This window comes from Arachis hypogaea, chromosome 3 (assembly GCF_003086295.3).
Source record: "Arachis hypogaea cultivar Tifrunner chromosome 3, arahy.Tifrunner.gnm2.J5K5, whole genome shotgun sequence".
Lineage (NCBI taxonomy): Eukaryota > Viridiplantae > Streptophyta > Magnoliopsida > Fabales > Fabaceae > Arachis > Arachis hypogaea.
Genome location: NC_092038.1, coordinates 24,825,907 through 24,839,665, shown reverse-complemented (window position 1 = coordinate 24,839,665; position 13,759 = coordinate 24,825,907). Strand labels below are relative to the sequence as shown.

Genomic DNA, 13,759 nt, shown 5'->3' with positions numbered 1-13,759 from the left:
GAAAGTCAAACTCAGATAAATGTTGCTGAGTTAAGTCAAAATATAATTCAATAAATAATAGAGAATAAAATAATTAAAATAATAAAAGAAACTAAAGAACTTCTGTTACATGAGAGCAGAGAATATAAGAAAAAGAAATGTATTAATTAAAGGAATCTTTGTCATAGGAGAGCAGAAAACAAAGATTAAAAGAATCCAACGAATTTTTACAATAGGATCTCTGCCGCATGAGAGCAGAGCACGGAAAAGAAAAGAATGTATTAACTGAAAGCATCTCTGCCACAGGAGAGCAGAGGGCAAAGATAAATAAAAAGTTCTAAAAGACTGTCCGCCACAGGAGAGCATATACGACCTTGTTTGGGCCTTAGTGTCAAATGTATAGTGGGGACACTCACACACTGTGAACTGTTTTTCAGATGTAAACATATTACAACATGTTTAAAAGTCACACTATATACGGCCTGGCCGTAAGACTTATATGCACATTGTATGCATCTGGAAAGCATATATGGGACTTGTGCTCGGATAATGTCGGGAGCGGGTAGGCAACCGACACATGAGCTCATGGCCTGCATAGGATAGACATGCATTATACTTGTTTGCACATATTTCTCTGTGATATGTGTTTCTGTGATTGTGGGTGTGTGTGCTTCTTGACTTGTGATTTTCTCTATATCTCTAGTTTGTTAAAGTTGTTTGTATTATGAGGTTTGCTACTATTGGCCATCTATTGAATATCGTAAGTATACTGTTGTGGAATTCTTGTATAATAAATAATAAAATGAATATAGCTATATACCACGACCTTACAAAGAATTCTCCAGTTCTTACCCCCTATTTTCACCTCTTTCAGCTACAGGTGCAAAGGTTTAGTGCGGAGTTACAGAAGTATAGAAGATTATGTTTTCGAGTTGAGTTGTTAGAATTTATTTTTCTCTCGTCTTTTATTCTTTTGGTTTTTAGAGGGATATGACTTATAATTCAGATTCTTTAAATAAGTCTATGTATATAATGCTATGTAAATATATATTTGTGATTAAATGGTTTAAAGTACAAACTCGTCGTTTTCTGAAATAAAACTTCGGTTCGTATTCGTGAAAACTCAATATTAAATAAATATAATATAAAATCAGAGGAATAGAGGTAGGTAACGTCTGGACTTTTAATGCGATCTTGAGGTGTTAAAAATTAGGGTGTTACACAGTAAGTCCTTTACTCTATTAATTGTTGAAAATATATTGTTGCTGGATTAATTACTGAGACTAATATGATATGAGTACAGGGGCGGCAGCCAGAATTTTTGCCAAACATTAACATCATCTCTTGATCCTATATTCCACAATAATTCTTTTTGTACCACTTTTCTACCCTCTAAGAGATTTCACTAGCTCCAAGATGGATTAATCCATTTGTCTGTAGTCAAAGAAGACTTATATCTAGAATACTTATCCTTTAACATTTTGCTAAGTAGTGTATTAGAATTAACAGCCAATCTCTAAAACTATTTTTCAAGCAAAGCCAAATTTTGTGTAGACAAGTCTTTGAAACCCAATTTTTCTTCTCTTTTGTGTCTTATCATTTTATCTCAATTAATTCATGATATTCTTCTTTCAGTCTTTCTGATTTCATCAGAATTGTATTAAAATCCTATGAATCACATCTAAAAGTGAATCAGGTAATTTAAAATAGAAAGTATACACAAGAATTATTTCTCTAATAATCTTAATTATGACATGTCTTTCACCTGCTGATAATAAATTTTTCTTTCAAAGATTGTACTTTTTTTGTATTTTGTTTTTGATGGTTACAAAAGTAATTTTTTTAAATCTTTATACCATTGATGGGAGGTCTAAATATTTGCCCCTAACTTACTATTTGATTAGAGCCTTTTATATTTGATCAAATGAAATAGCAAAATGCCAAGGTTAACTTCAAAGAAGGCATATATTGATTATTGAGCATAGAATAACGTTTGTGGAACACCAAAAGATATATACTTTCACCGAATTTTTTTTCCCCCTATCATATCAGATACTTTTCACATATTAAAAAATTATTATAACCTTAACATTTTTTAAGTATAACCAAAATTGTATAACTACGATAATCATTATAAAAATAGCCCCCATGAATTATATGTTTACATGGTGGATTTTAGTATGATGATGCAAGTATTGTTAAATATTATTTTAATTAAAGTCAATTTTTTTATATTTTGATAATATATTTTTAAGCAACATTATTTAAAAAATGTTGTTTAATAATAAAAAAATATTATTTTAATTTTAGTAATACTTTTTAAAATATTATAATCATTGTAGTTACGGTAATATAGTCATATTAAAATGATTATATATATATATATATATATATATATATATATATATATATATATATATATATATAATCTTCTAATCATTGTCTTGATCATGGATTAAAGTGTTCTTCAACTTTATTTTATGCGTAAAAAATCCTTTTCTAAATCGTGGAAGATGGATAAATTAAACTTACACCCATAACAGAACAAATTGTTAAATGTAAATGACACTACCAAGTGTGGGAGGCTAAATTAAGAGGGATAGTTTGAAATTTTTAATTAAATTTTTAGTATTTTAAAAATTTTGTCAATTAGAATCCGTCTTTTATTGGTATGTCAATTTTGTTTTTTCATAAAAAAAAATTATCACCACTTAAATCTTTCATTGTTAGAAATAATTATTTTTTTTATTTCATATTTTACAAATAAAAATATAACATGTTCTAAACATATTATTGGAAGTTGGAACATGTATTAAACAAATCCGTAAATGTACAAGTATTTGAATTTCTCTTCCTTCAATCTTCAAATTGCTTCCATCAATTTCTGGTCCCATTTAGAAAATGGCTCAATTATGAATTTTGTGGACATAGCTCACTGCAAAAGCTTGTCAGTAAGTTGTTTTGCATTTAAATTCACTACACACAAGCGCATGTTGTAATTTATACATGTTCCCATAACAAATGGATGGGGGAGCTCGCACAAAAATGCACACACACATTGTATAATTCTCTTCCATTGTGAAAGTCATTACCGTTATCCTTAAAAGTTGTAATCATAATTCAACTAAAGTAACAATTAAAGTTACTACAATTTTATGATTTATATAGCATACCTATGGAAAATAAACTGATACATGACCTATAGGAAAAAAGGGCATATCTAAATCAGAAGCCCTAACTAAACTAAAATTTCAACCATTTATCAAAAATTCTTGCCTATCTCAATTTTTTTCATTATTTTAATTGTGTTGTGCAGAATTGAGTCAATAATTCCAGCTACCTGAAATCACAAAAAGAGTACAATGAACAATACATTCTATTAAAGAAAACCAATAGGAGACAGCATAAGAATAAGAGCGAACCCCTAATATCATATCCCTGACCAAACCTTGTCCCCAACAAAACACATGGGACAAAATAGTCTCAAAATTTTAAAGTGACATTCATCCTTTACCATTTTCTTTTACCATTTTCTTATCAGATGAATTTGTCATTCACCATAAAGAATGACTAAGCGAAAACTTTGTCATCCGTGGCTTTGCTCAAGGATAAGATTGGGGTTTATACTCTAAGAACAAAACCAGAATACTGAAATAAAAGCAAATACAAACCGTGAAAACTCCCCCAATAATTGCGCAAACATTAGTAATAAAATGTGAAAAGGACCTCTGGCTTTCGGTTATCAAGACCTGCACACGGAAATCAAAATGATAAAACCAAGATAAATTACCATAAATAGTGCAAATTCATTCAAATTCATAACCTCCATGTACAGACCTGCATGGGGGACAGCTCAAGATGGAACTTCGCAACAGGAATGTCTACACTGTGAGCCAGACTGCTATGCGCTGTGTATTCGTACTCCTCAATTAATTTATAACCTTTTCTAGTTATTACCTCTGTTTTAACTATCTGAATATAATGCTCTATCTGCAGACATAAATATCCGATGAATGAATTAAATTTTTGTTCCAATAAATCTCCAAATGTAATATACTAATAGTTCGGTTATTATCAGAAATTATAAGAAATAAACAAGATCAGGAGTCTTCAAATGATAATTTGTGTTAAGAATAATACACATGACTTGATATATTTAGTAATTGATTAGTATTGCATCAAAAATGATATGTGTGAGTGCATTAGAAGAATAGTAGTTATATCTTACTCCTTATAATCGATATTGTAGAAGTCATAACTACTTCTTATCTATAAATTGAGTTCAATATCACTCAAATATTGAACTTAAGAACTAAATCCAGTTTTTTTCACCTTCCTCACTCCTCTATTCTTCCACAAATTCAATAACATAATAAAGTGATACCATATTCCAGGACTTGTACAGCCCCTTTCTGCTCACTCCTCTATTTTTCTATAAATTCACTAACACATTAGAGTGACACCATCTTCCACGACCCCTACTGTCCCCTTCTGCTGTTAAGTTCGGACTAAAAATTGGAAATCCATCTATTCAAGAAAAAATGATAATAAAAAAATGCAAATCCATTACTGAGTATGATTCAGTTTTGGCCATCAAACCCATTTTATATTTGTCCATTTACTTGTGAATCACTCCTACTTTGTTATCTACAGTAGATTAGAATCGCTTATATAAAAAAATAAACTTACAGTAACATTTGCTTCTGAAACACGAGGATTGATGAATGATCTACCATTCAGCCTGTCATGGCTGCTACCTATGTAAGGTATCAACCGCTTCACATCGCTCATGGCCCTAGGTGTCAATTTTCTTCCGAAAGAAAGATGGTTTATGACATGTGACATGTTCATTTGAGAAGCATCAAAGGAATGCGACTCTGATCTAGCTGAGACAATCAAGAATCCGGGAACCTGAGGAGTGCATGGCAGTTTGTGATAATAATATACTTAAAAGCTAGGGGAAATAGAGCATACATCACTTTTTTTTTTTGCAACTTTAAATTAGCATGAAAAAGAAATGATCAAAAGGAACCAACGATCAAGGTTGATTACAACAGTGCAATGTAAATGCATCTTAATTCCTGGTTGCATACCTTTTTCACACGTACATATCCCTCAATTCTACATCCACCAGCTGATGGTGCAGGTCTTTTCTCTGCTACATTGGATTTATCCTCCAATGCTAGCTTCTGAGATTCTTTTGGGAGAGATTCTACTAAACTTTCCATCATCTGCAACGGAGAAAACTCATATCAATCTGTTGCACTCTCCAACAGTGAAGTGTTGTTTTAATTACATATAAACCTAAGTGACCAATCTACTTTTAAGTTAAATTTATCCAAATTATGCTAATTCAAAATAGATAGGGTGTGATTGAACCTTGACTAGGCTTTCTGTATCACGATCTCCATAATAGGACTCGTGTTCATGATGTCCATGGTCACTTCTGAAATTGGGAAAGCATTCAACAAACTAGATTAATCAGAACATCCAAATATTTAGAAAACCATTCACAGGCCAGAGTGATATAATGTTCAGGATGCACTCCTATGTTAGAAATCCTCAAATATCCGCTATTTTGGAACCATAACATTATTGCGTAGCCAAATTTAGCAAAATATGGTGAGCCTCAATTCGCTATTGATAACTTGTATAAGATATTGTTACTAATGAATTCGATGCAAATATTTCCCTTTAAAATATCTAGCTCACCCAAAGCAAACATGACAGTGTCATATACCACAAATGGTTTCTGTGAACTGCTCTAAGAATGCAACCATTTCATCAGTGAGTTATAAATCAACTTATTCATCTGTTTTCAGAAAATTATTTCATAATAGTCGAACATTTTCCAAGATATTTAGTCATTTCCCTTCCTACTTTTTTCAATACACCACATATTTGCATCCTTACATTCTGCTACTTTGAATCCATATTTGTACAAGGATATGAACTACATTAAAAAAGGCCGCACACAAAGCGTGCAATATAGTTTGTCTAACCTAATACAACCACTATTCCAAGGCCCCCCTTTGATATGAACTATAGCATTGTAGGGGAAAAATTTAATGTATGTAGTAGTATATATATAATAAAATAAAATAAAAAAAGAAGAAAGAAAAAGGATCATATATATTAGTTTTACCCAGAAAGGAAAGGCAAATAAATATCAGAATGCAGACCTGTTATTGTGAGGTTTGCAAAAGAAAAACCAGCCACATAAATGCAGTTAGATTGTCTTAATAATCATCAGTATTATTAAGACATACACAGAACCAAACAGAAAGAAAAGGGGTGAATCAGGATGATCACACTCCTTGATATTATTGAATTATGAAAGAAAACTGCAGAAAAACAAGAACAGTATAGAGGTGCTTGGCTGAGATTTGAAGAGCCAACCTCTCTCCTAAGCCTTCCTATTCTCTCTTCTTAATTCCTACTTCTCTCTCACTCACTCTGTTACTACTAATAATACCCCCTACACCGACAACCAATTCAGTTAGGATCACTCCCCTGACATTCTTTCATGCTTCTCCCACTACTAGTGCCAGGTGGCATGTTAATTACAAGAATATCCCCATTTTTATTATTCCCCTTTTTACCCTCTACATTCCTCTTCCTGCTGTAATGGAAAGGTAATGGCAGAATCTTTCCTCTCTTAGTCTTAGAAGCTTCTACTCTCACCCCTGCAGCCATATTTGGGTAGGTAACAGTATGATATGTACAAGCATATGTATATATAAGAATATTAATGCAATTTAGGTGGCACTTCATGGAACAGCTGCTGCAGGCAGTAGCATATCTCTCATATTTTCTTTTTTCTTGTTTAACCCCCTTGTTTCTGGTTAGGGGGCAGGGTGTTGGTCGACCATTGGTTTTAATCAATACAGTTATAATTGTTACCTGAGGTCAGTTCCTTTCCGAAAGATGCGAATAGATGGATAACCTTGTATGTGATTCCTGGAAATTGATATTGAAAATGAGATATGAGATGCTTATGAACGCCAAAAGCACAGAAGGAAAAAATAATAAAATAGTGAGTAGAAGAATAAAAAAAGAAACTATCGGAAAGAAAGCAAAATAAATTACAATGACTACTTTCATCCTCAATAGTCAATGTAGCAAGTATTGTCATATTTGGACTATGGGTATGCATATCTATAAACCTACTTCATGAAATCCATCCTATTCATAAAAATGCAGATACGGAACAAGATAGAATAATTTGCTAAATAACTCGCAAAAAGCTCAATGCTTCAATTTAGTTCTTTCTAGTATAGCATGGCCCAAACATTATTTCCCTTCATTTCCAACAAAATAAACAAAAGCCTATCATCAAGCATCAGGCATCATCAGGCATCAGCATCATCAGGTAGTTATCTCAGCACCTCGTTCTGAAGAAAATTTACAAATCATCGTCTCTAGTCAATGTGATTGTCCATGATGCAAGTCAATGACAATTCAACAAAACTTCACACTGATTGCTGACTGCCAAACATAACCCTCCACTCATCGCACTTCTTTTTTCAAAATTTGTTTGTTGAATCAGTAGACCAGATCTGCATCGTGCTGCACCAGATCGGAGCACAGAGATGGAGGAGGCGCTGGAGATGGAGTCTGGACCCCTTTCTTTTTTAATATTTAAACGACAGAGTGTTGGGGGGTTTTCTAAAAGACTGGCTGGTTTCCGGTTCGGTTCAACCAGCCAGTCCTCAGACGGTTTAGCGGTTCACAGGCAGTTCTCAAAAAGACAGTTTTGGCTTATCAACCAAACCGCATAGTCAAACAGTTCCCAGTCCAACCGGCCGGTTCGGGTCAAATTTTTAGAACATTGTTACTTACAAAACGTAAAAGCTAAATAACTTTAAGAAAGAAATAGCATCTTTATGCAAAATCATAAACCAAAATAAAAATATCAATAGTACCTCCTGCATAAATCACCTTCTCGAGTGCAATCTACCTTTGTTACAAGAATACGTCCATCCATTTCTGGATCATACCTATATAAAAAGTAATCACACACATGGTACATTGAAGAGAAGTGATGGATACAATAACTGTACCAACTTCACAAATTAAAGGTGGCAGTAGATGTTCAAGTGTGTAATTACAAAAAATGAGAGAGACAGAGCAACAATTACAGTACCTCTCTTTCATTATTTTAGCTGCCTTCTCCCATGAAGGTTTCTGAAAGAAAATAAAAAGAAATATAACAAATTAATATTAAGATTTTAACCATTACCATCTTTCATTAAAGAGACGAAATATTTTGTCATTCCTTGCCTTGTTTCTAATAAATTGGCCAATAATCTTTCAAGGACAGAATATATTCAATTATTAGCACCCTTTGAATAACATTAGTTTTCTGCATAATATATTTTCCTTACTACTATAGTGTAACTGATAGAAAAGATGCACTTAGCACTTGAATTAGCCTTTGCCACTACTACTTTTCAATTAAGAAACAGTACAACATTGTTGAAAAAGAATCAGAAAAATAATCAATATAGGAAACAACAAAGAAATCAGGCACTAATCTTATTTCTTAATTACAATCAGACTAAAAATATTACCAAACGCTGACACCAGGAACACCAAGGAGCATAAAAATTTACAATGGTAAGCGGAAACCTGCAAAATGTTCATTAAAATATGAGGTGAACGATACATAATTACCATGAAATATACAAGAAAGAAAGGAGAAAATAATTATCAATCATGTATCAGTTCACTTACTGATGAACATATTTATCAAAATTTTGTTCTGTGAGTGCAAAAGAACCTTCATCGTATTCTTCATCTACTTCATCATCATGCCTAACAGCATTTGCAACGGGTCCTGAATGAAACTCAGCACCAGTGGGCCTTAAACTTGAATCAATAGAAAATTTCCGAACCGTTTTTGTTATATTGAGCCTGTTCTGAAAATTAAAGGTACAAAGTTAAGAACGTGTACTCAAACAGTTCAGACAAAAGGTAGAGCATCATAGGATAGGGATGTATAAAAGTGAATAAGAAATATAGAATCTATATGATAAGGACCAAATATTTGATGATTTGAGGTAGAGACATTGCAGAGCAAGAGAGATGCTCATTTGGTAGAGCATATTTTTGTCGTTTACCAAGGTAAATTAATGGAAATGGCATGGCAGAAATGCTGATATTATTATTGTTCTGACAGTCTAAATAAACATAACAAATTTGCCTTCATTAAGCTCAAAGCTTGAAGTAAAAGAAGCATTTCACTACTTAAAACCGAGTGAGAGAAAACTTTTAAACCAGGAGCAATTTTCCATAAAAAGTAGAGAATAGAATCTTACTGTTCCCAGCACGTCTTTCACATCAACTGATGCAAACTCACATGAGAGTGCAGGAAAACTACAAGAAGATAAGTGAAGCCATCAGCCAGCAATGTTGGAGAATGAGAGAGGAGGGTATTTACGTAGCCATGAAATTAACTTAAAATGCTAGGTAGAATATTATCAGCAGCAACAATTGGTAAAAGCGTTGGGAAGGAATGGAAATTCTTAGACAAAGTAATAAGGTATGAGAGATAAAGGTGCATCGCTTTCGTAATGGTTAGTGACTTCATATAACATTCACAAACAAACATGACACAACAAATAACAATATTGGCTGCCAGACCTTTAAGTCTCATCTAGTTAGATCCCTAACCCACTTCTAGTTCAACAATTATCTGATAAGACAGTTTCATTTTATCAAAAAGTGTTCCAAAACCCAGTTCTGAAATGAGCATCAATGATATGTGAAGAGTGTACTTTATTCACATAATTAGCACTGGGCTTTAAAGTACTAATCTATATTGTTTCTTTAAAAGAATTCTTGCTTTCAAGAAGTTATTTTCTTTGGTGAATTAACCAAGAGTTTAGAAACAATTTATTGACCCCCCTGACAACTGATAATTACCTAATACTAGTAAAAATAGTTCCGATATATCCATCCATCAACTTTTAGAAACGTCATATATGATCAAAGAAGCAAATAACTACATAAGCTTCTACCTGATATTGAAATCTATACGTAAAAAGTCTCCATCAGAACTCTGGTCAACAATCACTGATGTAGCGGTGCTTACAGTCAAATAATTATTTAGTTCCTGAAACAAGGTTGTAAGATAAAATCAAAAATGAAACTTTACTTCTAATTCTATTTTGAAACGTGACAAAAGATATCACAACAAACAACCAAGAAGTCATAAACCACTTACCATTCCAAATAAAAAGATCATGGAGAAAGCTGCTATTATGGATAATCCCGCCCCTGATAGTGACGCCTCAGTCAAATCTCGTGGGATTTTCCTGTTAACAGAAGACAACAGCAAGTACATAATTATACAGGGACAAAAATGGAACATATGCAACTTGCAAACTACCAATAAAAAATCCAAGCAACTTAGAACAACTACTCCACATGGATCCTTTATAGTTTTATACCGTGACCCCAAGCATGTACACTTCAGGATGCAAAGCTATGCTTAGGCATATGATATCAGATATTCATTCATGCCAAACCCAGCAGCAACAACAGCAACAGATATCTATTCCCACTAGGTAGAGTTTGATAGATGGACCAAACAGAGCCTTTGTGTTATGTCATTAACCAAGTCTAGTCTAGAGTGACCAGGTAATCCTGAATCTATTTTAATTATTCCAATAACTGTATGTTTAGATTGGGACGGGGTGTTAAAACGGATCTCAGAATTTCATGAATAAGCTCCATGTGCAATTTTAAGTTTAGTATAAAACATCAAACTTATCCATTAAAATTTCCATCCAATTTTCACCCTTCAATCAAACATCCTCTTATCCTTTTTTTTTCTTGGTATTCTTACAACTCTACATAATGGGCTATCCTTCATAACATCAACTCTCCTAGCTTCTAGCATGTGATTCATGTCAAACATGACTGGAAAATAAATAAATACATAAACAAAACATTTCAAATCCTTATAAGGCATTTCAAAACTTTTGGTGCTTGCAATGTTTTCTTCATGCTCAAGCTGTGTTTCATTGACTCGGGTAATGAAGAAGTGAAAATGTTCGCTGTGCGAAAAGTCACTGATTAAACACTGGTAACCAAAAACTCAAACAATTTTCCTATATTCTAATTCTAACTCTACAATGATTCGAAAATGGTACAATTCCGTATTTATACTCTCACTAATACCCAGCTACAAAAGTATTACTATCGTATCAAATCATGCACTTGAAGAGCCTCAACATTAAACAGTAAATGACACAGTACCCAAAGATCTTGCAGACGAATGCACATCTTGGTGGATGATTTCACACTACAAATACCCTAAGAACAAAATTCCGAACTCGAAAAAGGAGAAAAGAGTGAGAGATTGTTGTGACCTGTAAAAATCGACGGATTTGAGTTTGCTGGCAGAAATCATGGCTCCGACGAAATGGGATGAGAGAGAGAGAGAATAGCTGATTATAGATCGAAGCAGTTCCTTCTTCTTCTTCTACTTCCTTCTTCTTCTTAGCACTTTCTTTCTTCTTAATATCTCTCTGCCTCTCTCTCACCCCTTCAGCTCTATTTTAATTTCTATGACGGTAAGAGGAAAATATTGAAATATTGAAATATTGAATTTCGATTTATTTTTTTTTAAATGTTGAAGGATAATTGTTTACAGAGTAATAACTTTTCGGGTTTATAATTAATACATTATTAAATGTAAATGCACGGTAAGTTTGACTAAAAGAATTCGCTAACAAGTCAATAAATTTTAAGAATACCATTAAAACAAACATTCTGATAAAATTGTTAAAAAATAATTTTTTATTAATATTAGCCAATATTTTGAATTAATATTTTATTTTTTAAATATATTTATACACTAAAATTAATCATCAAAATTTATTACCATATATTTATACATAAATAGTCAAACTTACATTTTATATTCTTTTCACCTTCTCTTCACGGTACTACTTTATTATTTGTCACTCAAGAGCATTTACTATTCAATCTTTCAAAGTGACCCTTGCTGATTGACACGAGATTACACGTGAGAGCGTAAGTTAGTGATATTTTTAACTACTGGTTTTGGCTACTGGACTTTCGCCATCTAAGGTGCAGTACTTTATTGCTTCGCCTAGCAGCACGATGCTTGTATAGTTCTCCCACAACCCCATTTTCACGATTTAGGCTGCTCTCATTTTGTTCGCTGCTACTATGAAAATCACTATTATTTTCTTTTTCTCTGACTACTAAGATGTTTCAGTTGATCAAGTTGTCGCTTGACTGCCCGTCGATTCAGTAGCAATTCAAAAAGTTGACCTATTTGTGAATTTACATATCTATGCTTATTTTCAACTCCTCGAAGTATTTCATCGCTTACTATGTCAGAAAAAGCTCAAACGACCTTTAACAAAGGGTACATGTACCCGAAAGTGACACCAATGGGTAGGTAGAGAATTCCTAGGAGTGCAATACAACTCTCTCTAAGAAACTTGGCAAAATAGCCTTGTAACTTCAGGAGAAAGGGGTGCCCCTGATAAACTCCAATTTTGTGATTTATCTTGTGTTGAATTTAGGAGATTTTATCAACTTTTTTCACATTTATTCAATGAAATAGTATGGTTTTGTGAATTACTCCTAATTTGTGCTTAAGAGTAAAAACATGCTTTTTAGGCCCAAAAATCGCTAATTTTGATTCACTTTAATTCTATTCGATACCTTGATATGTTTGTTAAGTGATTTCAGGATTAGAAGGCAGATATTGGATTGAAGGAATGAAGAAAAAGCATGCAAAAATGGAGAATTCATGAAGAAATGAGGATTTGCTGAATTGAAGACCACGCACACTCGTCACCCACACGTACACGTGAGATGAAGATTCGTCAGTGACGCGCACGCGTCACCAGGAATGTTGCCAGCGACGTGTACGCGTGACCCATGCGTACACATGACAAGCAACACGTGACCAACTTAAGAGCAATACACTGGGAGCGATTTCTGAGCTCAAAGAGACCTAAATCCAACTCATTTCTGATGTATTTGAACCCAATGATGGCAAGGGAATGAGAGGGGAGACTCATAGTGTAGTATTCATCATGTTGTAGGTAGGATTCTAGAGAGAGAAGCTCTCCCTTCTCTCTAGAATTTAGGGTAGTTTAGGTTAAATTTCCTTACATCCATTTTTAATTCTTGTTTTTAGTTCAATTCTCTTTATATTTTATTGTTCTATTGTCTTAATCTTCTTAGTTTCTCTTGTTAATTTCCTTATTTTGCTATTTTTATGTTTATGAACCCTTGTTGAATTTCTATTTTCTTTCAATGCAATTTTATGTTTTCATTTCTTTTTATGTTTGTCTTACTTGCTGTTGTTGATTTCTTGCTTATGTTAATTATGGGTTCCTTTAATTCTTGCATTTTGTAATGTTTACTTTTATTGCACTCTAGGTGTTTGTTGAAATGCTTTCACTAGTTTTTGAGTAGTTTTCTTTACTCTTGGCCTAAGCTAAGGGAATTGAGTGACCTTGAGTCATTGGGTCTCAATGAATTGGTGATTTGAGAACCCTTAGTGGTCAATTTGATAACCATTGACTCTAGCCTACTACTAAGTTAATTAGTAGCTAGGTTAGGATTTATGGATTCATGTTGATCAAGCCTATTTGACGTACTTAATTTGTTGGGGGTAGACATTATACTTACTTCAAGCATAAAAGTAGATTTAATGGGTTGGTACCTCATAATTGTCAATATATGGTTGGTAGATAAGGATGGTGATCTCAATTCCTATGTCTAA

At 33.1% G+C, this 13,759-nt stretch overlaps 1 protein-coding gene across 1 annotated transcript; it reads right to left on the bottom strand.

Annotated features, from left to right (window-relative positions):
• Positions 1 to 3,037: 3,037 nt before the first annotated feature.
• Positions 3,038 to 11,639, bottom strand: LOC112789936 (protein disulfide-isomerase 5-4). The gene is made up of 15 exons (XM_025832111.3): positions 11,358 to 11,639; positions 10,208 to 10,298; positions 10,002 to 10,096; positions 9,300 to 9,357; positions 8,716 to 8,900; positions 8,553 to 8,610; positions 8,126 to 8,166; positions 7,905 to 7,979; positions 6,883 to 6,939; positions 5,359 to 5,425; positions 5,073 to 5,210; positions 4,669 to 4,890; positions 3,817 to 3,969; positions 3,651 to 3,728; positions 3,038 to 3,319 (listed from the first exon to the last, which is right to left on the bottom strand). Exons 1-15 carry the CDS (start codon positions 11,396 to 11,398, stop codon positions 3,242 to 3,244), a joined length of 1,437 nt encoding a protein of 478 aa, XP_025687896.1. The 5' UTR covers positions 11,399 to 11,639; the 3' UTR covers positions 3,038 to 3,241.
• Positions 11,640 to 13,759: the final 2,120 nt, after the last annotated feature.

Excerpts from the sequence above, each read along its gene's own strand:
- LOC112789936 (XM_025832111.3), bottom strand. The coding sequence starts at position 11,398 with ATGATTTCTGCCAGCAAACTCAAATCCGTCGATTTTTACAG. Across the intron at positions 8,901-9,299 it reads TGAAAGACGTGCTGGGAACA|AACAGGCTCAATATAACAAA; the intron begins GTAAGATTCTAT and ends TTTAATTTTCAG. Across the intron at positions 4,891-5,072 it reads GATATGTACGTGTGAAAAAG|GTTCCCGGATTCTTGATTGT; the intron begins GTATGCAACCAG and ends TGCACTCCTCAG.